At 43.0% G+C, this 22,450-nt stretch overlaps 1 protein-coding gene across 3 annotated transcripts in view; it reads left to right on the plus strand.

Annotated features, from left to right (window-relative positions):
• The window catches only part of BCL2 (BCL2 apoptosis regulator), a 209,115-nt gene that overhangs the window by 115,536 nt on the left and 71,129 nt on the right, over positions 1–22,450 (plus strand). The window contains exon 3 of one of the 3 annotated variants that reach the window (XM_027766182.1): positions 591–2,237. The exons of the other annotated variants lie outside the window; for them this stretch is intronic. Within the exon in view, the coding sequence (XP_027621983.1) occupies positions 591–659 (69 nt within the window). The 3' untranslated portion in view covers positions 660–2,237. Of the gene's footprint in view, positions 1–590; positions 2,238–22,450 lie in introns of those variants that run through there. 3 annotated transcript variants of the gene reach the window in all.

Genomic DNA, 22,450 nt, shown 5'->3' on the forward strand with positions numbered 1-22,450 from the left:
TTCCAGTAGATAACCTTGCCCATAAGTCAGTTCATATGTGAGTAGGATAAGTGACCAGAAGTGGATCCCTGGGTCAAAAGGCCAGTGTCTTATGTACTTACAATGTATTTTACTTCTGTAGTGCTATTTCTCGTTATTCTAAACTTGGATTTGTCTGTCACTTGTGTAGGAGCCTTAAAAATGTGAGAAGAGTTTATATAGGAAATGCACATAAACTGATTTAATTAGAGATCCATTCCTAAAATAACAAAAAAGATGAACGATAGAATAAAAATCAAATAACGTTAATTACATAAAGTAGTGTGTATCTATGATTTGACTATGTGTACCTATTATTATAATATTTCTATTGTGTTAATGGGACAGGGACACTTAGTTTGCTGATAGTCTCTCACTTAATTCTCAGAACAGTTTTGTGAGTTCAAGGTATACTTGGCTTCATTACATATCTGTATTATAAAGTTTAGAGAGGTCCTGTTAACACAATAGAAATGTTATAACAGACATACTTACTCAAATAATATATACATGTTTCTTTATTTAATATTATTCCATTTTTATTCTAGCTTTCACCTTTTCTGTTATTTCAGGAATGGATCTCTAATGAAATCAGCAAAGCTGTGACTTGCCCCAACCAGCAAGTTATAGCCAGGGTGTAGACCCAGCCCTGTGCCAACAAACTTGACTCTCATTCATTGCATCTCATTAGTAAGGACTTGTGTCTTGCTTTAGCTTCAGATGACATAAATTTGCTCATCTTGCTAATTTCCACACGGTTGTATGTTCTGACTTCTCAGGGTGCTTTTGTTGTTGTTGTTAGAAGACTTGTATGCTCACCAGAGAGAGACAGAGAACAGGAGAGTAGAAAGCACCCTCCAGGGGGAATCGCCATGCTGCAATATTTTCTCCATGTCTTCCTCCTTTTGGGATTTTAGGCATACATGCACACATACCTGGTGTGTTTCTCAAGCTGCCAGGTCTAGGACTTGAACCACATAGTCGACCACTTGACATTTGACTGCCCTGACCGCCAGGAGCAATGCCAGCCCTCAGAATGCTTTTTTAGAAGAAATACATAAATGGCTTATTTCTCATTTCTGAATACTCAGGAAATATTCTAAAGTTTTCTCTCGCGTGTGTCTGATGTCAAAGCCCAAGCTGAAAACTCCGTTTCCTGATCTTCGTCACTCTTAAGTCTTGACAGGGGTGTCCTCTTTAAGCCCATATACTGTTTTTAGATTTCAGGAAAGAGGAGTTGTTTTAGGTAAAACTGTGTCTTGGCCCTCCTACAGCAGATGTAGAAAGTAGACTGCTTTCTCTTTTTAAATTCACACTCAAGACATTTTCGTAGAGGCTCGGTCACGGCAAAGTGGGCACCACGGACAAACCACCCACTCCCCTGAAGCTTGATTGATTACCAAAACTGCTCCGCTCAAGGGCAGCCTGTTTTCCTGAGCCTGGATGTTGACAGGTCTGACATGCACAGATTTTCAAGCAGGTCGCTAGTTCCCCAGGCTGCAGGCCAGGACACTTGCTCTGAAGGGAAAAGAGAGGAAGAAAAATCTCCTTTGAGGAGCAGGGGAACCTGCAGGGATAAGGAATCACCCCGCTCTCTAGAATCCCAAGACGGCAGCTCAAGCCAAGGTAGTCCTGGTTGAGAGAACTGTTGGTGTTTGATGCCAAGAAAATGACGGCTGCAGAAGGAATGGGGAGTGACACGAACATAGGGTTGTGTAGGCAGAGCCTGTGCAAATAGAATCTCCCAACATCAAAGCGAGGCATAGACTTCAGGAAAGATAGAAATGTGATGCCTAATCAAAGTAGCCTATGATGGAAATTTGGAAACGCAGCCAAGCAATGACACCGTAAACAGGATGAGACATAGATCGTGTCTTTGCATGTTTGTCTCCCCCGTGGCACCGAGCAGGGTATCTTTTACAGAGTAGAAGCTACAGAAATAATGTCGTGGCAGAATGTTCAGGCTGAAAGGAATCCTTGAAACCGCCGTATCCAGGTCTCGCCATTTTAGACATTGGTAAACTGAGGCAGAGACAGGGTGGGAAAATGGCTTTAGGTTGTTCTCCTGAGCAGAACCAGATCTTCAAAATCTTAGTGAAATTAGTTCCCTTAAAATTGTGCTGCCACTGGAGCGGGCAGGTGGCATGGTGGTGAAGGGCACTGGACTCCCACATGGCCAACTGCGGTTCGAGTCCAGGACCTGGAGGCTTGCTTTCTCACTTTCCCTCTCTCTCTCTCTGTCTCTCTCTCTCTCTCACTCTTGCTCTCTCGCTCTCTCCATGTCTGGCCAAATTAAAATAAATAAATAAAGATAAATAAAATAATTCTTTAAAAAAAGTTGTGCTGTGTGTATTCTAATGAATGGTATATGAATGAATAAGTAAATTAATTTCCTTTTTAGGAAAATTTACTCAAAAATGACTTATGCAGTAAAGCCTACTTAATTTACCTCTCTATTAATCATAGGAAACCAGCTCAGGTATATTCTGTTGGGACTGTGGGAAGGGGGAGTTCATAAGGATGAATTGACTAGTGTGTTTTGAAAGACTTTCAGGAATCTGGGACTCAAGACATTTTGGCCATCTTACAGAAAGTCTTAAATGTCAGAATTGTATTGGGAAAAAAAAATCGGACTTTTCTTAAAATGATTTGCTATATTCTCAAAGAGCAGATAGCCTGGTAGGGAATTTGCAGCCCAAGACTGAGAGTGGTCTTTATGTGCACTTCAGTAAACTGCATATCAGCGTAGCAGTAAGAGCAGACGTCATAAGAAAGAGGGCCCCTAACTCTCTTGAGGTCTCTCTCCATCACACTGCGTGTTCGTCTGCTTCACACAGAGGGCGCTGTGCTCACTCTGGACATAGCCAGCCTGATGGAGCTTCGGGAGCAACACGTACAGTAGAAATGCTGCTCCTTCGTTCGAAGCTTGATTTTGTTTCCATCACACAATCCATTGTCATTCCTCTGCTGTCCTTGGCTTGCGATTGTCTGACTCTCTAGGAGGAGAGGAAGGCACTCTGCAAGTCCCTTTAAAGATGCGTTTGACAGACTCTGTCATCACGAACACATGTTGATGAGAACCTTACTTTACAAGGTGTGAGGGACCAGGCATCATCACACCTTCTGGGATGTGAAGCCGTTACTGTTCCCCAGCCACTGAGAACGTTGCAGAAGCCCATCGATCATTATCTGCAGTAGTGCCTCGTGTTCGGTTTCCTGTGTTATAAAGAAAAGCCTGTGTATACCTAAAAGTAGGGATTCCAATAAAATGTGGCTTCTACTTCACTAAATTTGGTGTGGGAGGCTGTGCAATTCTAACTCTAAGAATACCGGTAGTGGTATCTATCTACATTCTAAGAATTTAGGGAGGCGAGCTTTGTGCAGAATTAGATCACCCAGTCATATCTGTGAGGCTTCCTGCAGTGCGGAGACAACATAAACCCAAACAAACAACACAGGAACACGTCAGAAACCAGTGAGGCGTGCGCTTCTAGATCGGAGTCGGGCTGGTGTGGGGCAGTACGTTGAAGACCTCCTTGCTTGACAGGAGCCTCTTGTTTGGGGTGGCGGTGTTTTGTTTGTCAGGTTTGGGTGCTTACTGCTGTATTCACCATGTGTGGTTAAACAGAGTAGAAGAGAGACAGATTCTGCCACCCACACCACAGGACAATGGGATGAGCTGAGTTACGATGTGTGTGTGTGTGTGTGAGTGTGTGTGTGTGGTATCCATGCGTGTGCATCTGTGTCTGTGTCTTTGTTATGTCTCTGTGTGTGCATGTGTGTTATGTGGCTGTGGTCATCATGCATGTGCCTGTGTTATATCTATGTCTGTGTGTTTATCCGTGTGCATGGGTCTATGGCGACCATGCATGTGTCTCTGTCTATGTGCGTCTATATGTCTGTCTGTCTGTGTGACTATCTGTGTGTGCATGTCTGTGTGTTTTTGTCTGCATGCATGTGTGTTTGGTCACTTGTGTATGTGTATCTGTATGTGTCTCTGTGTACATCTGTGTGTCTATCTGTGTGTACATGTCTCTGCGTGTTTGTCTATCTGTACGAATCTGTTCTGTACATGTGTTGTATGCGTGTCTGGGTGTGAGCAAGCGCCAAGCTGCCTTCCCTAAGCATCCGTCTTCTTCCTCATCCTGCAGCCACTTCACTTTGTTGTGAAGGCAAACATAACTATTTTCTTACAAAATGATCAAATAACTTGAAAAGCTCAAAGAAAATCTACCTTATGACACAATATTAAAAGCAGACGTTTTCCATGAAGAAATCCCACACCAGGCTGAGGGAGACAGACCGATGTCACTCGAGTTCTTTGTTGTGTTGCCTTTCTCTCCGGTGCTGAGCCCGCATGTGCCGACCCCAACGTCCAGGGTGATCGATCACAGCCAGCACATCTGCCCTCTCCGCACCTGACCGGTCAGGGGCGCATTGGACTGGGAACATTCGGTGCTGATTGGACAATGACAAGCATGGGAGATGAACAGAACCTTGTCTTACGGAAGCGGCTTCTCACTCTCCCTCCCCTCCTTCCTGCTTTCCTTCCTTCCTTCTCCTCCTTCCCCATTCCACTTGTCCTTCCCTTGTCTCTGTTCTGGGTTGTGGTGTCTTCGCTGACTTACCAGCTGGGAAGGGGCCAACTGGAGAAGTGACAGGCACAGCACAGAAAAACAGGATTCCTCGGAGGCAGCTGCCCCCAGAGGCGCTTTGCTGACCAGGCAGGCATAGTTCCTGGCAATCCAGCCCAACAGGTCGCAGAAGACGATGACGGAAGTAGCCACAGTGGATAGCGTTCTGGCCGCACTGGCACGCACACGGGGCTAAGCGCTTGACTCCCACAGTCCGCACCCTGCAACCCTCCAGCCCTTACAAGCATTTTCTCCATTTTCCAGCAAGGAAACAAGCTCAGAGAAAGTGAATTATCGGTCAAGGATCACACGGTGACAGGGTAGGACTTGAACCAGCTGACTTGGAAGGCCAGCCCTTCCTCAGTTCAGCCTCCTTACCCGGATCCAAGCCCTTAGGTGCACATTAACACCTGTGTCAACCCCTGTGTGTTTGGCAGCCACGTGTTGACAAACCATAATTTTCTTACCTATTTCAGGAAAACGTTTTCTCTCACCCATGTTTATAATCAATCATTCCATTTTCTGTTTCAATAAATCAAAACATGAGGAAGATGGAGGTGAAGAAGGGTCTTTTTGCCAATTGGGCTGGTGAGATGCAGTCCTGGAAATGGAGTGTAGATGCTAAAATGGTGGCATTTCTGCTACATTTCGTGGTCAGGGGAAAGCTAAGTTGCAATGTAGAATTAAGACACTTGAGATATTTACCAGATCCAAGCTAAATTCTCTCAGACCTGCAGTAGTGATGTTCTTAAGCATAGTAAAAACTTCAGGTCCTTCTCAGCCCCCAACCATACGGCTGTCTTTTTTTTAATGTTTAATATATTTTTAAATTTAATTAGTTTGTTTATTTTAAACTGACAAAAATTACAAATAAAGTCTTTTGTTTTTATCCTGTGTGATAAAGGGGATGCAGTTCCTTCTTGCTGCCTGTTATCTAAGCATACTAACTGTATGCAATGTCCAGTTCTTATTCATTTTCCATAGGATCATTTGGCTTTTTTTTTTTTCATTTTATGGCCTCCAAAAGACTATATACAGAGAAAAACAATCATGTGATATCTCCCCTTCCAATATGTGTGGTTGTACTGCTGATGCCTGTCTCTACTGATGCCTTTCAGGTGGAAAGAAGGTTTTAGTAACCCAGAGACTAAATTACACACCAGAAAGTTTCTCCTCCTCCTCTATCAATAATTAATTTGTGGGACCAGCAGATGGCACAATGGTTACATTGCTGGACCCGCACCTAGTCAACTGTGGTTTGAATCCCCAACCTGGTGGCTTAAAACTCATGCTGGGCACGTATATGTATGTCCCCAAAATCCTGAGAGGGGAATGGAGGAGAAGGGATTGTGACATGGCCATCTCCCTGGGAGGTGATTTCTCGCTTTCTCTCTCTGTCTCTCTGGCAAGCGCATGCCCCCTATCACAAAAATTCTCTCTAAAAAAAAAAAAAATAGTAATTAATTCGTATTCATTCCTTTCTTGGCTAAATTTCATTTCAAAACCTACACAAATAAACTTTTCCCATTAATGCACTTTTTATTTGGTTCTCATTGTAATTTCTGGTTTATATATCATCATTGCACATCTTTGTGGGGCACAGCAAAGCACACATTCAGTGTGTGATGATCAACTCAAAGACATAAAAATACTCACCTTCAAAACTGACCACTGCATTACGTTGTGCACGTTGGATACTGGTTTGACTAGTGCTTTGGGGGAACTAATATATATATTGAAGTATCAACATCTTTTGTTCTGCTGTGGTACACCATTCCATAGTCTATTCCACTTGTTTACATGCATTCTTGTGTTTGTTAATCATTTTCTCCCGAACCCCCGCCCACCCACCCTGCACCCCCTATACAGTTTCTCGAATCTACCAATTAGTCTCTCTACTTCTCTGCCATCAAGTCTTCCATTTCTGCCATTGAGTGTGGCCTTTCAGGGTATGTTAAGTGGAGACATTCAGTATCTGTCTCTTACTTAGCATGGTATCGTCTAGAGTCATCTACTTTATGTCCAATGACAAGATATCGTATTCCTTATGGCTGAGTTGTGTTCCATTGTGTATATGTGCCACCTTTTCTTAATCCATTCATCAGTTCTTGGGTGCTTAGGTTGCCTCCATGTCTCAGTTACTGTATATGATGCGGCAGTAAACATGGATGTGCACATGTCTCTCCAACAGAGTCATGTCCTGTCCTTTGGGTAAATAGCCCAGGAGTGGGATTACTAGGGCATATGGTAGTTCTGCTACCAGATGAGGAGTGTTAGCTTTTTGAGGAACTGCCATACTGTTTCCCACAGTGGCTATCCCAGTTTACATCCCCACCAGCATGCATGAGAGATTCCTTTTCTCCACAGCCTCTCCAGCACTTGTTATTCTTTGTTTTTATTTTTGTTTTTGTTTTGTTTTGTTTTTTGATCGTAGCCATTTTGACAGTGGTTAGGTAATACCTCGTGATTTCTTGGGAAAAAAAAACCTTGAAGACTAAGAGAAGTTATTGAACAAGTTATACGTTGATTTCGTCTCACTCTGAAATATTTCTTGAGTAATTTTTCTGAAAGGGTCTTTGTGGTTCATTGGACACAAAAATCCAGCCATGTCCCAGGTTTGGTAGAGGTTACAGGGACGAAGGAAACACAGCAGTTATTCTCAAGGAGCTTAGGCGCCCTGGGAGAAATAAGACACTTGGACAGATAGCCACAAGATAAAATAGAAAATTGTCCAGTGTTGCAATTTTAATGCTGATTACTACATGCCTAAAAGCTGGGTGAATTACAGTTTTATTGAATGCTAATGAGCTCTTACTCTCCCCCTGCACAGAATTGTAAAAACCCTTTTCTTTCCGTAGGTTATAATTACGGTGACCACATTTTCCGTACCAAGAAGTAAGGCACATGGTCTGACAAAGGATTCTTGTGCCACTTGTAGGTGTGAGACCACCCATAGTTAGACATTTTTAAAGCAGGCTTTTTTTAGGTAGGGCCTATAAAAATAGAGGTTTGTTAAATAGGTGTGTTTTTAGACTTTTCATTAAAAGCCTGCAATACAAACAGTATTTTATTTTCTATCTGAGTCAACATGTTATATCCTAAAGCGCAGTTGAACAGCCTGAGGGTATGTGTTGGTCTATTCATGAACACACAGTGTGCATAGAGTAATAATACCTGCCATTATCCAGGTGTAATAAAAAGGTCCCAAGTGGTCTTCTCCAGGTCTTTAATTTTCCTTTTGAAGATAAAGCTCCTTATTTCACTTTCAAAGTTCAAGGTTTTTGAACCTTGCAAACGATTGCTATTGAGGCATGCCAGATGTGAGCACTTGTGGGCTGCTCTTGAAAAGAGAGGGAAGGAGTGACTTTTCCTGTTTTCTCTCCTGCTATCGGCTGTGGTCTCTGCACATGTAATTTGCAGGGCACCCATGCCGTGAGATGGATCCTGGCCAGGGCTGTCACAATCCAGCCAAGAGACTTTTGAACCGAGATGAACTAGGCTGGTGTCGAGAAGTACAAATAATGAAGCCATACCACTTCTCGGTGTCTGAACGGGCTCCTGAACCCCAGATTTCTGCACGTAGGAAGGTTTCTGTTTCATAGCTATGATATTTCCTTGGATTTTGGAGTCACTCAGTTGGTTCCCAACCCCTGTGGCAGCCCCAAAATGTGTTTATATCATTTAAACCAATATTTGATGTATAGGCCACCACTCTTTCATGGATAAATAAGTTGAAAAGCCCGGAGAGGGGCCAGGAGGTGATGTGGTGGGTAAGAAGGGCACTGAACTTTCACTTCGCCAACCATAGTTCAAGTCCCAGAACCAGTGGCTTGAAAATCACACTGAATGCATATGTGTATGTGCCTTGGATCCCAAGAGGAGAGTGGAGGAGAAAGGATTGCAGCATGGCCATTCCCCCAGGGTGATTTCTCACTTTCCCTTCACTATCTCTCTCCATCTCTCTTGGGCAAGCACATGTGCCCCGTAGCAAAAAACTAAAAAGGAAAGTAACTTGGAGGTGAGACCTGTGATTGATGACTCTTGGTAGAGGTGACCTTGCGGGCACCCAGGCCTTCGCAGGCTGACTCTCAGCTGACCTCAAGTTGAGTTCCAAGTCTTATCTACCATGATTCCTGCTTCCTGGGGGTACTGACTCCCTGCTGATCCTCCACTGGGACTGGACTTTTCCCATCAGTGCTTTCTTTGAGACCAAAGTATTACAATACAGGGCTAAAACATTCCTCTCCTTAGTAGATGGTTTTGATGCTTAATTTGTTTTGTAAGATGACTGCATTTGTGAGTTGGTTATCTGAATGTAATTTCAGGACATATCTTTTCTGTTAAAAAAAAAAGTCTAGATAATTCAGCTAAGACCCTGGACCTATCAAATTCAACCTTATTTCATTATAATTTCTTACTCATTCATTAATTCAGTGACTGTGTATTTGTTGCACATCTATTACAAGGCAGATATTTTTCTGAGTGCTGAAGACAGCAGCAGCAAACAGACAAACATTTCAGCCTTTTTGTGGCTTTTATGCCATTGAATGCTATTACTAAATGTCCCACAAATTTGGATTACCATGGGAGCATAGAGGTACAGCAAAAAGGAGCTCACATTTGTGACTTGCTTGTGATTTTGTCATGTGCTCTGTTGGGGGCTTTATCTTTTATCACTTAATCGTCACAACAATGCTATGAAAGATGAATCTGATTACCTTTTAAAGATGAGGACTGAGGTTTAGGAATATATCTTGCTTATAGTCATACTAATAAGGACATAAATCTATCCTGGGTTTTGAAAATACTATGCTAGATGTGATTATATTCTTCTAGAACCAGAAATTTAAAGTCTAGGCTACCATACTATCATTAAAAACAAGTGGGAATCAAGGGGGGAGGGGAGAAGCAAAACATTTAACAGACACAAAAATAGAAAATTATCTGTTGATGATAATGTGTTTAGTAATGTCTTCGACTGGACTGATATGCAGTGTCTTCATGCTGGGAAAATTAATTTTGTATGCTATAAAGATGTACAGTGATTAAATATAATAAAAAAAAATTTAAACACAAGTGGGAAACCATTCAGGCACATTTTTCCCCAGTGTTGTTAACATATCAGGAAATGTCATTTCATGAATGAATCGATAGAAAACCTTGCACATGCATACAACAGAATATTATTCAACCTTTAAAAAGAAGGAAATCCTTGGACCAGCAGTTAGCGTAATGGCTATGTCGCTAGACTCCCATGCAGTCAACCGCGGTTCGCGTCCCAGACCCAGTGGCTTAAACTCACACCAGGCGCGTGTGCGTGCGTGCCCAAGACCCCGAGAGGAGAATGGAGGAGAAGGGATTGCGGCGTGGCCATCCCCCCTGGGGGGTGATTTCTCACTATGGCAAAAACCTCTCCAAAAATAAATAAATAAATAAATAAATAAAATAAAAAGAAGGAAATCCTGCCATATGCAAAAACACGGATTAAACCTTGCAGACGCTATGCCAAGTGACAAAGGCCAATCACAGAAGAATGGGTACTGTGTGATTCCACTTCTGTGAGGTATCAGTAAACCATCAAATTCACAAAAGCAGAGGTAGAATCGTGTTTGCCAGGTACTGGGGGCGGGACGGCCTTACTATCCAGTACGTATCATGTTCTGTTTATACAGGGTGGATAAGTTCTAGAGATCTGCAGTGCCCCACAGTATCTAGTTATGGTACTGTCCTGGCCCTCTTAAAATGTATTAAGAGAGTAGATTTCATGTGGACATGTTCTGACCTCACACCAAAAACCTGTCGTTTCATTGGACTCGTTTGAAACATCAGTTATTAAATCCGTGTCCTTCCACCCAGTTCTGTAGATTTGTCTAAGTTCTGGCAATCCCTATGGTACGCTCTTTCCATAATCATCTTCCACAGAATACCTCACCCAGATCAGCTACTCGATGACCACACTAGCATGTGCTTCTCAGATAACACATGACCTTTCATCTGGCTCAGAACTTTGCGGTTAATTTTGCTAAAAATAGGCCTTTCATTGTTGAGTATGACATTTGTCGTGGGGTGCTGATATTCGGGAGTTTCTCTCTTCATAGCCTAAGCCTCGTATGGCTGCAGAATTGATTAGTCTTATTTCTGAGATGAAATGCATTAAGATTTCAGTTAGTACCCTAAGGCTTTGTACCCCAAATTAATTAGACAATGGTAATGCGGAATCTGCCAGTGGTTGGGAACTAAAACTCTGTCATGTGTCTAAAACAGAGAGTAGACTGGGGCCACGTTTCTGTAGAGGATGAGAAGCTGGATTAAGTCTGTATGCTGGAGCAAGATTGAGAGGAATGGTGCACTGACTCTGGTGGTGACCAAGTCAGTGTCGTTGTCAGGGCATGGTGATATCTTGTCAAACATCCAGCTGCCATCCGCACTTCCCAGAGCCTCACTCACTGGTGATAGGCACCCAGGGAAGCACGTGTGCCTCACCTCATCTTCCACCCAGCTCTCTCCTGTCATCTCCCAAGGTTGGGGTCTCTGCATCAGAGTTGTATGAATCACGCTTTTCAGTTTGTCTTACCACTCTGAATTCTTCCCATCACCCTTGGAATAATGTCCACATCCCGTGGGTTGATGTTTGAAATCTTACATGGCCTTCACACTGATTCCCAAGCCTCAGCTTTCACCACTTACCCACCTGCCCATTGCTTGTAGACCCTTGGGCTGTATTCTAGATCCTCTGATACATCAGGTTTCTCCCTCCTTAGGTCAGAGATTTCTGTAACTAGTGATCTGGGCCTGCATTGCACTCCCTCTAATTTTCCCTCGGCTGGTTCTTTTGTGCCTTTTAAATCTCAGCTTAAATATCACTCCTCTGACAACCCCATCATCCCCCTCTCCTGTTGCCATACTTTAACTCTCTAGATATTTTCAGGCCCTATAGTCAATGCTTTGCTTGTTTATTCTTTTAGCTCTATAAAAGCAAGGTATATTGTCCGCAGTACCTCCAGTAGTTAGATGATCAGGGAATACAAGTAGCTGAATGAATAGCTGTCAAAGGAGGAAAGGAGGCACTCAGATTGTAGGTGATTTCAATGTAACAAATACATTTGTAGGTTATTTTTGAATAATGCAAAAGAAATAAAGACTAGGCCGCTTTTTTTCTTTTCACTCACCAGACAGAGACAGGGAAACAGAGGGAGAAAGAGAAGGAAAGTGCATCCCCCAGTGGGGCATGGTCACACCACAATCCCTTCTCCATTTCTCCATTCCATCAGGATTTGGGGCACGGACACACACGCCCAGCATGTTTTTCAAGTCACTGGTGCTAGGATTCAAACTGCAGTCAGCCATGTGGGATCCAGCTCCCTTAACCAATAAGCTATGGGACTGACCTGAGTCCTTTTTTTTTTTTTTTTTTAGATTTATTTATTTCTCCCATGACTGAGTGAGAAAGAAAGACACAGAGAGAGACACAGAGATGTAGCACCTCTAACAGTCTTGATGCTAGGACACGCCAGGCTCCGTCAGCCCTGGATCTCGGGCACGCATCTCACTGCTGTGCCACCATCCGTCCCCAATTTGTTTTTAAAAACTTCACATTTCACCTCAACATTGAGCTATGTCTGCTTGGTCAGAGATTAATTAATACCATACAATAGCCTATTGTAAGAGGTTCCAAATGCTCTTTGCTTGGCAAATGTTCTCACGGAAAACTTTACTCTCAGGCACCAATTTTAGCATCTCTACTTAACACATCAGAAGCCTTTAGGGCTCATCTAGACTGTAAGCCTGGCTTTCCTCCATTGTAAGCAGATTCCCACAGTGAGTGATTTCACCAGCAACCCACCTCATATACTTAGATAGAGCTCAGTGGGGCCAGCAGGTGGTGTGAAGGTTAAGGCACCACATCCCACATGGCTAGCCGTGCGGTTTGAGTCCCAGACCTGGCAGCTTGAAAATCATGCTGGGCATGTGTGTGTGTATACCCAAAATCACAAGAGGAGAGTGGAGAAGGGACTACAGTGTAGTCATTCCCTGGGACATGATTTATCATTTCCTCTATCTCTGGTTCTCTCTGGTGAACTTATGTGCCCAACAGCAAAACCTAGGGGGAAAAATAGACTTCAGTGTATTTCTTTTTTTTTGGAGAGGTTTTTGCTATAGGGCATGTGCACTCGCCAGACAGACAGAGAGAGAGAAAGCGAGAAATCACCCCCCAGGGAGGATGGCCACGCTGCAATCCCTTCTCTTCCATTCTCCTCTTGGGATCTTGGGCACGCGCGCACACGCACCCGGCGTGAGTTTAAGCGACCAGGTCCAGGACTCGAACCGCGGTCGACTACATGGGAGTCCAGCGACATAGCCATTACACTAACTGCTGGTCCCAAGTTCAGGGTATTTCAAAGACACAGAAAGCACTGTTTTATTTGAGTAGGTTGAAAACACTGTTGAAGGCCGCAACCTGTTCTGAATGTGCTGGAACTTCACACATTTTTTCCCTCTGGCTAGAAAGGAGAGTCAGTTGAAGATAGAACTGACATAGACAGATCAAGGGGATTTGTAGTTACTAAAATAGTGACTCTAAAGTGGTTTCCCTTGCTAGGGCAGCCTACAATCTCTAGACCTTGAGAGCCATCTCCAGGGTACACTCAGAAAAAGGAAATGGGAAATTCCTCCCTCGCTGCAGGGGGCACAGGACAAGATGACTCTGTATTTGCTGTTTGAATGTGGGCTGTGGGCTCTGGAAGAGGTGCCTTGACTCTCACAGAGCTGTTTGTATTGATTTCTGATACTTTATGGGACTTGCCTTAATACTTGGGGATATAATCTTGTTCATAGTAGTAAGTAAAATAAAATAATTCGTTAAAAAAAATTGGGGGAGAAAATGTAGATTGAGTTTCCAAAATCTGACTATTGAAAATATTTTTTTAATACATTAGGGCTTTTTTTTTATTAGCAACCCACAAGTGGGATAAAGTCATTTAGTCAAGCTTTGCATTCCAAGCCAGTTACTTGCTCTAATCTCCATGATGTAACTGTTAATTTGGAGATTATTAAGAGTTGATTTAACAGTTTTACATCAGATTCTTTCTAGAAACAATGATGGAAATAGCTCTTCTTCCAAGTTTTTGCCCTGAGGGTGGTGGGAGCATCTATTCTTTTGCTTAGTTTGACAATAACAATAAAAGTAAAGAATAAACTTTGTGGGGCTGGCAGGTGGTGTTGTGGTTAAGGCGTTGTACTCCCACATGACTGAGCATGGTTCAAGTCCTGGACCCAGTACATGTCTGAGCGTGTTACAAGTCCTGGCCCCAGTGGTGTGCTTTTTCTCTCTCTCTCTCTCTCTCTCTCTCTCTCTCTCTCTCTCATCCAATTTAAAAATAATAATAAATTAAATAAAGTACATAATTCTTTAAAAAATAAAAAGCATAAACTTTGGTGGCGAGATCAGGCTGAGTAATATGGTAAACCCCCATTCATCTAAATGTAGCACATTCTCAGCTTGAAGAAGAGTGAGCTCTTCTAGTTAATTCCACATTCGGTTTAATTTAGAGGTATTCAATAGAGCTCTTTTTTAGGATCGATTTTTATAGACTTCAAATGCAACAGAATGTACTGGACACAAAAACTGTACTGGACACATGTTTATCTCATTTTTATGATTCAGAAGATATTTGAAGATCTCATCCAGCCTCAGGGTCATCACAAAGGATATCAGTTATCTCGGAAATGGCCGTTAGTAGGGATTTTTGTCTGATAGTTGGCTAACCCATTTGTTATTGCTGACTGAAAGCAACACTTCGCTAGGTGAGTGGCTAGGAGATGGGCCACCAGTTTTTATTTCCCCAGGTTTCATCAGGAAATCCATGAGGCTTACTCAAAAATACTCAGACTCTGAAATGAGATAACTATGCAAAACACTGTGTGCTGAGCATAACACAGAGAAATAGTCAGGAAAAGCAGGGTCATGATATGTGTATTGGTTTGGTTTGTTTTATTTTGTTTTAAAGATTATGTCTTTATTTCTTCTGAGAGAGAAAGAGAGAGGGGCATCCGCAATAGGGACTTCATGCGAACATTCACCCCAGTCTCAGCCAGATCATGGGCACACGCATGCACATCCAATTTGCTCAGGGAGGTTCGAGGATGTGAACCCAGGACCTCTGCCATGTAAGTCCAGTTGTGTTATCTCTGCACCACCATCTAGCCCCCACTTTTTATTTGGGGCTTGGGGAACTCTTTCTATGCAATCTTAGGCTCCTCAGCTGGAGGAACTTGATATATCTAACCCAGAATAAGCTGAATCTTTTGGACCTTCTGCATCGTTTATGTTTTTAAATTAAGCATCTACAGAAGGTAACGGCAAGGAATTCTTATTAATTCAGGGTAATTGTTGAAGGGTGTATATCTAAATTGGTTATTATTGTGACTTCAGATTGTACCTTCTTCTCTAGGACAAGTCTAAAGAGAGAGAATTAGGAAAACAAGTATAAAAAAAATCTAGATTGGTATGTTTGTTTCTGTACCCTGTTAATGAGAGGGTAAATTCTTGTATATATATTGGGGGGTAATTTGACCTTAATTTTGAAAATGCTAAGTTCACATGCACTTTGACTCAGTATTTCGCTTCCAAGTGTGTTTTCTACATGTAAGGCTATTGACTGCAGCATTTTTTATTTTGTTTTTACAGCAAGAATAAAAACAAACCAACTGAGGGAAAAGGAAATGTCTGTGAAGGTACTAGCTACGATGATCAAATGATACTGTGAAAAAAACTGCAGCTATTAAGAAATGTGATAAATATATATGAACTCACATAGAGAGAGTCCCAAGATCTATGGTAGAGTAAAAAAGCTGAAGTTTATATGGATAATATGATCCCACTGACAAGAAGAAAATCAGATACACACATATATATATATATATATATGTATGCAACCTACATGCATAGCACTTCCTGGAATTGTATATAATACACTGCTCAGTTATTGCAATTTAATCATTTATTCTAGAGGACTTCAAAAAGTTCATGGAAAGCTGAACTTACCATATGAATTTATTTTGGTATAAAATCATTTGAAATCTATGTATGGTTTTTATAATAGGATTTTCAATGAACTTTTTAAAGATCCTCCTTATATATTAAATTATAATATCATACAGTAATATGTGTAATATATGTTAATATACTGTATTACATGTCATATACATAAATTTAAATTAATAGTTAAACAAATTAAGAAAAATATGTATATTAGTAGCTTGTAGTAAATGGGTATGATTGCATTAATTTAAAGCTTGCTCTTATGTTTGTTGAATATTCTCCTAGAATGTAAACCGAAACATTCTGATTTGCTTATTCAAACTTTTATTCCTATCACCTGTGCAGTGAATTGGCAGTCCAGCTTAGGGTCATTTATAACTTCCAAATTGATGCTTTTATTGTTTCTCCAATAGTGTTGAAGACAACGGTGATCACGCTAGTCATTACTTATTGAACTACTCGGTACTAAACACTTGTACTTGTCTTTTGCCTAACTCTCACAGATCTTAAAAAATGATGAGGAAACTGAAGCTCTAAGATCATAATGCCCTTCCCAAAGTTGGGCAGAATCAGAGGTAGCTCTCGAATTCGGTCCTAACGCCAAAGACCGTCTTACCATTTGCAGGTAGCATTCTGCCTGAGATATGGCACTGGCAAATTAAATTCTTAGAGAGTCCATTTTGTAGTTAAAACCGATCATTTCAAAAAGAAGATATAATGGAAAACATGCTTTGGATCATTTGCTCTGATTGCTGTTGTCTAACATTTTCCACTCGCCATGGTTATTAGTTGTTCTGGGCCTCACATTTGTTCGAACTTTGATCATACACTTAGAAAAATGTATGGAAACTTCCCAACCCCACTTGATTCTGCTGGTATTTCCATAGTGTGGACGCCAACCCTGTTAGTAGGCGCCAAGTGGAGCGTGCCATCTGAAAACAGCTCCAGCCTTCAGGGTTGGACCTGATTCAGAAGAAAATGCTATACCATTGTTTATTTTCATGAGATAAAAAACAAAGAAAAATAAAAGAGCAAATTCTGCTTTTGAAAACATTCAAGTAATGTAATTTTTATTAGCTGAACTCATTCTAGGCCTGGCCTGGTTTTGATTTAAGAGATTTGCACAGTTCCATGGGGGTGCCCGGGGTGGCCATATAGAAGGAGTAATACCAAAAATAGGAAGGCCCTTCCCATCCCCTGTCTCCTTTCTTACTTTTCTGACATCGTCCATCCATTCTTTCATTCAGCTGTTTACAGAGACAAGGTCTTTATCTGAAGTTGTTCCCAGAATTTTCAACCCAATAGGATAAATGCATTAGGTGTAGGGGAGTGGACCCACAAAATAAGCATCCAGCCCAATTTTAGGGAAAACTTAAAAAAAAAAACAAGACCTGAAAGTGAAATAATAGAGGTGCCCAGTTATCTAGGAAGACAAAAAAGCCCATGCAGAATCCAGAGGTAAAAGAGAACCTGGTACATCTGTCCAGCTCAGAGTCTCCAAGTTTCTGGCTTGCTTTCTCTTTTTTTTAATTTTTTTAAGTTTATTTTTATCTTTTTCCATGAGAGAAAGAAGAGAAAACACCTTCAGTAGGGTTCCCCTGCCATGGTCCTCCCTCATTCCCGGCCAGCCTGGATCACAGGCCTGCAAGCATGTGGCCAGCACGCAGAGAGATCCCGGGACTCAAACCCAGGACTCTTCCATGTGCGGGTCCAGCTGCCTCACTGCCTGGCCTTGACCTCTTTTGAGTGAGGATATGGACTAGATTAGTGACTTGACCTTGTTAAAGACTGTTCAGATCAGTCCTTCTAGGAACAAAGGCATCCCTAGAATAAAGGACCTTGTTAGTAAACACTCCCCCAACATCATTATCAACACTCTGGGTATTTATGGCCCATATCTGGTCATACCTGCCCATCTTCCTAAATCTTAAATTCACACTGGCAAACCACACACCTGGGTAAGATGGAAACTTTAAGAACTCCTATAGAATGAAATGATAATTGCCTATTTTTAAAAAGGGACTGTTCGTATAATATATCCTTTTTGCAAAAGCAGTTGAGTGCTTAAGGCTGGAGTTTCTGTTTTATTTGCTTTGGTTGGGTTTTTTTTTTTTTTTAGAGGTTTTTCCCTTAGGGCACATCCATTCACAAGGGAGGTAAGTGGAGACAGTGAGAAAGAAAATGAAAAATCACCCTCCAGGGGGCATGGCCATGCTGCAATCCCTTCTCCTCCACTCTCCTCCCAGGACCTTGGGCACGCACACACACGTGCCCGTTGTGGTTTTGATAGTTAAGATGGATATTCACATGAGAGGAAAAAATCAAACAGAAGGCCCCAGCTGAGCAGAGGGCTATTTTTATTTGTCACTGACAGAAACAACAAATGATGACTCTTCGCTCTTCTTTATGCATCTAGTAAGGCGGTCTAGCAAATCTTAAGTTCTAGTAACTCCTGTCCATTCAGACGCTCAGCTTTTCACTTTCCACACGCCATGGTCTGGGATCCCCATTTATCCTCCAGCTTCTTGAGGAAGCTAAACTTTCATTACCTAAACTTTTTATTTGCCTATGAAAACTGAAATGGTGAAGATCCAATTTGGAAATTCATGTGCACATATCGATCTGAAAAAAAGGACACATACATGTATTGGACTTTGAAAAGGAAAAGAACCAGTCTATTCTGTTTGAAGGCTAGCCATACATGGAATCAGAAAGGATAAAACATAATAGCGTCAAGAGCAAGAATGGTCATACCGTTCAAAGATGACTTTAGCTAAAAGACAGACCATATCATGGTGTACTTTTAATTGTCTGCAAAATTCCAAAAATTATAAATTAAAGACAGCCAGTAATACTGCAGATTCAGATGCTAGCTGCACACTGAGATCCCTGTGGTATGAAGCAGTGTAGGCACATGAGTCGCCCGTGTGTAATAGACACAGAGCCCACGTAAGTGTAGCCGTGATGAAGTGTATGTGAAGCACTCCGAGCTGCGCAGAAGTAAGCCGAGTATAAACAGAGAGCTGCTCAGACACAGCACGATCAAGTGCTATTTTAGCACTTGGGCTAGTGATAATGTATTGCTCCGCCTCCCCAGTTGAGTCGGTGTTTATTCGGCGCTGTATGTTAACAGAGTCAGAAATAGGCTGTGCACACCACTGTCTTGGATAGATTACTGAGTGATCAGCAGAAACTGGGTCAAACGGCCACTCTCCTGTGACGGAGGGATTTCTAGTACTGAAAATATTCACGGGACCAGCAGTTGGCGTAATGACCATGTCATTGTACTCCCATGTAGTCAACCGCAGTTTGAGTCCCGGACCTGGTGGCTTAAACTCATGCCGGGCGCGTGTGCATGTGTACCCAAGATCCCGAGGGGAGAATGGAGGAGAAGGGATTGCGGTGTGGTCATCCCCTCTGGGGGGTGATTTCTCGCTTTCTGTCTCTGTCTCTCTGTGTCTCCCTGGCACACGCACACACCCCCTAGCAAAAACCTCTCCAAAAAAGAAAGAAAGAAAGAAAGAAAGAAAGAAAGAAAGAAAGAAAAGAAACTATTCATCCTAAAAATGTAAGTTGTTTTGGTCATTTTGTCTGTTGACAAACATGACTCAAAGTTAGGCAGTGTGGCATAGGTAATGGGGAAAAAAGGCACTTACCGTGGTTAGCATTCCAAACTCAAGACCCAGATCACCTGGGTTCAAATACTGGCCCTGTTACTTACTAGCTGTGCTGATTGTGGACAAGTTACTTAACCTCTCTGTGCCATGTTTTCCTTATTCGTAAATAGGGTTGAGGATAAAACCTGCCTCCTAGGGCTGTCAGGAAGTAAAAATGCATTAATACCATAAAGCATTTAGGACTCTGCCCAGCTTCTGCCACAGACTAGCAAAGGGACTTTAGAGAAGTCATTTAACCCTCTCGATCTTTGGTTCCTTCTTTGTAAAATGTGAAGAATAACAAACACCTCACAGTGTGACTGTGAGAGTCAAATGAGATACCACGTAGGAAGCAGCCAGCCCCGGAGGATGCATGGACAAAGGTTTTCCTTGTGCCTTCATCATGCCTCATGCCTTTCCGTCCTGCCGGGATATTTGTAACAACCATTTCTTGAGTTCCTCTTTGTGTCGGGCTCTTGGCTCCCACACCCCTTAGGCTTGCTCCTACCTCATGAAATCACAGACAGCCAAGCATTTGAGCCCAAGTCTGTTTGATGTCACGACCTGTCCTTTTTGTCACAACCCTAAGCTGCTCTTCTTAGAAATGCTTCTTTCAGAAAACCTTTTAAGGTGGACTCCACCTGACTCTGGCTCGCTCAGTTTGGGATATATGTTTATTTGTGACATTGGCTAAATGTGACTATGTCATGTATATATTGTGTCTCTCTAATCAAAGCAGGCATCTCCCATGATTCCTCTGGCTAACCTTTCTTGACTACCTTGCAGTCAGACTTAGGCATGGCTGAAGGAGTGAGGTCAGCATCACTATCTGCTGTGAGGCTGGGCGTGGAGCTGAGGGGCAGAGCCAAGCTGCCCATCTCCGAGGGCCCTGCCTGTCATGCACAAGCATCCAGACTCAGTAAAGCTCAGGTCATTTCTGAGTCTACAGTCCCCATTCAAAGAGAAGGGTAGAAACTCAAGAAATACCATGAAAGACTTTCAGCAATTTTTTGGAGGTGTGACCTCCAAGAGGCCTCTGAGGGTAGGATTACTCGCTGAATTCATTGTGGGTCAAGGTCTGAACTTTCCCCTGGCATGCTCAAAGACCTGATGCTTCCACCACATAAAAGACAGCTCCATCTTTGAACCAACAGATGGTGTAATAGTCACTGGACTCCCACGTAGTTGACTATGGTTTGAGTCCTGGACCCAGTGGCTTAAAACTCATGCCAGGTGTGTGTGCTTGCATGCCCAAAATCCCAAGAGGAGAATGGAGGAGAAAGGATGCCGCAAAGCCACCTCCCAGGGTGTGATTGCTGGCTTTCTGTCTCTCTCTGTCTCTCCAGTGAGTGAATGTGTCCCATAGCAAAAATCTCTATTAAAAAGAAAAAAAGACAGCTCCATCTCTTAGAGATTGATACTCACTTAAAGCCCACTTTACAGGTGTTTAAACCAGAATGCCATACAGTCAGCCCCCTTATCCATGGGCTATCCAATCATGGATCCAATCAACATGGTAAAAATATTTTTAAAAAATGGTGTGCCTGCACTGAACATGTACAGACTAACTGGGGAGTCATTATTCCCTGAACATACAGAGTAACAGCTAGGTATTATAAGTAAGCCAGAGATGATTTAAAGAATATGGGAAGTTGTCGATAGGCTATTTGCAAATACTATACCATTTCCTACAAGGGACTTGAGTAGATTTTGTATCCAAGGAAGGTTCCTAGAACCAATCTCCGTAGATATGAAGGGATGATCATACATTATAAGAAGAAGATATCAGACTGGACGATGCAGGCTAACCTGCTCCAGCCCATGCTTCCTCGGGGCCAGGTCTTCCTGGCCTCTAAGCAGATGTGCTTAGAAGTAGCTTGATGATCCCAGAAGTTGAACAGAGGTATATGGGAGACTGAGTTGGTATCAGAATGACACACATCTGCTCCTGGGGTTGCCTCAGTTCATTGGCCAAAGCCAAACTTGGTCCTCTAGCTACTGACCAATGGCTAACAGGTCTCTGTTCTGATTGGCTTAACTATCCCCAGAGTGCACCCAGTCAGGTGGCAATCGAACGTGTCAGGACTGGGATCCACTCTGTTTTGTTAAGGTTCCTTTTTCTTCTCTGCTCTGACCATCCCGTGTCCGTGCCTGTGTGGTCCTAGAGACATAGAGAGTGGGTGTCTGAGGGCGGGGCCCCGCACAGGCTTCTGACACAACAGAGTGGAGTGTTGTGCTCTCCGGCAGACTGTCTTCAAACGAAGCTCAGAGCTGGCCAATAAGTGAAGAGTAGTTATTCTAGCTAAAATAAATTACACCACTTAATGTACACAAGAGATAGGAGAAAGAAGAGAGCAGAGGAATTCCCTCCAGGCAGATGTCTACTCTTGAAACTGCATAAGTACAGATGTGCACACAGTCTGCAACACGTCTGTTCAAGCCCCCACCCGTGCGGAGGATGCTGTCACGATTCCCTTGTCTTCTGAACTCCTGCCACACATGGAGTGAGTCAGATGCCACCTCCGATCTTTAGTCACCATTTTCAGAATCGGTTTACTTCTTGATGTCTTTGAAACGTCTTTTGTTTAGAACCTGCCTCAGCTCTTAGAGGCAGCCCGGCACCGCTGAGCTGGTGGCCAAGTGTGGGCCTCCTCTGCAGCTGTCTCTCATGAGGAACAGCTGTCCCCAGCCCAGTGAGCCTGCGAGGCCTGTGCCCCTGTTCATTCTCCTTGCGGTGACAGCTCAGCTCACATGAAGCCTTGGCTGATCTGAGCTAAGCTCGACAACACGGGCTCCTCCAGGAAGCCTGTTCTCCCCACCAGGCGGTGGGGGAGCAGACCCTGCCTCTGCCCTTCTTCTTTCTCTTCCTTGCTCCCGACCCACAGCCAAGTAGAGAGGGATGAGTCCAGAGGGGTCTTTTCCTGCCCTCCCTGGTGGCTTGCCCCTTCTGACACTCCCTCTGCCAGCTGGTCTCACTCATGTGGGAAGCTTCCTGCTGGTTACCCTTCCCGAGCGGCGAAAGCCTCGACCTCAGTGGGACTTGCATTTGCTGACCCACGCGTGGGCAGAGATTCATCGGTGACCATCACCTGCCAGGGCAT

This window comes from Tupaia chinensis, unplaced genomic scaffold (assembly GCF_000334495.1).
Source record: "Tupaia chinensis unplaced genomic scaffold, TupChi_1.0 Scaffold000065_1, whole genome shotgun sequence".
Taxonomy (NCBI): Eukaryota; Metazoa; Chordata; class Mammalia; order Scandentia; family Tupaiidae; genus Tupaia; species Tupaia belangeri.